General features: G+C 37.7%; 1 protein-coding gene across 1 annotated transcript; it reads right to left on the minus strand.

The window, feature by feature from the left end:
* Positions 1 to 322: 322 nt before the first annotated feature.
* On the minus strand, positions 323 to 979 carry LOC141601254 (uncharacterized). Its single transcript, XM_074421516.1, has one exon. It carries the CDS (start codon positions 977 to 979, stop codon positions 323 to 325), a length of 657 nt encoding a protein of 218 aa, XP_074277617.1.
* Positions 980 to 2393: the final 1414 nt, after the last annotated feature.

The following is a 2393-nucleotide window of genomic DNA, read 5'->3' on the forward strand; positions in this document are numbered from 1 at the left end:
TTTAAACTATTTTTGTACATCTCGAAACTATCAAAATAAATACTTTACCTCAAAATATAATAAAATTATATTTCTTTGAATTATTTTTACTTTAAATACATTAATATCAAATTTTATTTGATTACTAAATTATTTTCGAAATATATTAACGGTAAACTATCAAAATAAATACTTTACCTCAAAATATAATAAAATTATATTTCTTTGAATTATTTTTACTTTTTTTTTTTTGGTAAAAGGTGAGTATATTATATCATATATCAAAAGATAAATACAATGAGGCATGGGTTCGAGACCCCTTTACATCAAAAATAGGCACAATCTAATAGACTCCAATATTGCGAAGCCAAGTACTGACATACTCCTCTTCAAGTCCTCTGAGTTTCCCCTGAATTCTTCTCCTCACTTCATTCACTATTCTGCTCACCAACACAGTAGGTCTCAATATGCAATAATGAATACGAGCATTATTCCTTTGAAGCCAAATATGATAGGTAATTGCATTAAACATGGCAACCCTGATCTTCCATTTGATGCTCTTCCTATCAGCTGCAAGTAGGGAATGAGTCTGTATATCACTTCCTCCAAACCAGTGCTGCAGCTCCTGTTTCACCATCTTCACATACTCACAGTTGGTAAAAACATGCTCAATAGTTTCAGTCTGAGCCTGACAGATAGTACACAGGTCATCAGGACTGCAACCCAAAGCATACAACTTAGCTTTCATATTCATTCCATCCTGCATTCTGAGCCAAGTAACAAGGGAATGTTTAGGAATGTTCCAATTGTTCCAGATCAATGCAGTCCAATCCACATTGGATTGATCACTACATAGCCAATCATAACTACTCTTAATAGTGTATCCTTTAGGATGAATTGTCCAAATGCTATCACTGAATCCGTCCTTCAATTTCTCCTTAACTTTGCATACATTTTTCCAAACCCATGGAGCATCGGGGGGGGAATATATTGGTGCCATCCCGATTTTTAATGTACACATCATTCACCCATTTTATCCATAGACGATCACCTTACAAGAGATCCAGTTAACCAGTTTTCCTATCTGTTGCAATATTCCAAATCTCACCTTTTTGATGCCTAGACCTCCTGCAGCTTTAGGGACAAGAACCCTATCCCGTGCAACCAAGGGTACTCTATGAAATTCAGTTGAACCATCCCACAAGTAGTTCCTGCAAATAGCTTCGATTCTCTTTATCACACTCTTGGGGATGAGGAACATCTGAGCCCAGTAATTGTGTAAGGTATTAAGCACTGAGTTGATGAGAATCAGTCTACCTGCATAAGAAAGTTTCTTAGCACCCATTCCTCTAATTCTAGTTACCATTTTGTCAATCAGGACAGAGCATTCCTGCTTGTTAAACTTACCAGCTTTAATAGGCACTCCTAAATATCTAAATGGCATGCTTCCTTCCTTAAAGCCAGTTACCATTCTGATCCCTTCCTTAATCTCATCAGAAACTCCATTAAAGAAAATCTCAGACTTGGTATGATTCAGTCTGAGACCAGAAGCACTGGAGAAAGAGGAGACTGATCGCAGCAGGAGCCAAATAGACTCAGGTTTCCCTTTACAGAAGAGCAGTAAATCATCAGCAAAAACTAGATGAGTAAGCTTCAGATTTTTGCAAAGAGGGTGGTACTGAAATGGCCATCTGTGAGTTGCAAACTTTATTAACCTTGTCAGATATTCCATGCAGATGGTGAATAATAAGGGAGAGATAGGATCCCCTTGCCTGAGCCCTCTTTTCCCTTGGAAATACCCAAAGTTTGTCCCATTCAAAGAGAGGGAATAAGAGGTAGTACACACACATTGCATCACCAACTGAACAAAATGGGCAGGAAATTTCAAACCATAAAGCATTTGTTGCAGAATTCCCACTCCACAAAGATATCATATGCTTTCTGTAAATCAAGTTTAAATAAGCATCTAGGAGTGACTGATCTCCTATTGTACAAGTGAACCAGGTCCTGACAAATAAGGACATTTTCTATTATGGATCTTCCCTTCACAAAAGCTCCTTGATTCTCATGAATAAGGTCAGGAAGAACAATGGCCAATCTATTACACAACAGCTTTGAAATGACCTTGTAAATCAAATTACAGCAAGCAATGGGCCTAAAATGTGTAACAGAGGCAGGTCTATCACATTTAGGTATTAAAGTGACATTAGTAGCATTGATTTGTCTCAGCATCAGACCACTATTAAAAAAGTCCATAACAGCAGTACTCACCTCATCCCCTACAATATCCCAGGAGTCCTTAAAAAAACCACTTGTATAACCATCAGGCCCCGGGGCCTTATCAATGGGAATAGAGAACACAACTCCCCTAATTTCCTCCTTGGTTACAGGACTGTTCAGTCTGGCAATATGAT

Source organism: Silene latifolia, chromosome 9 (genome assembly GCF_048544455.1).
Source record: "Silene latifolia isolate original U9 population chromosome 9, ASM4854445v1, whole genome shotgun sequence".
NCBI classification, from domain to species: Eukaryota; Viridiplantae; Streptophyta; class Magnoliopsida; order Caryophyllales; family Caryophyllaceae; genus Silene; species Silene latifolia.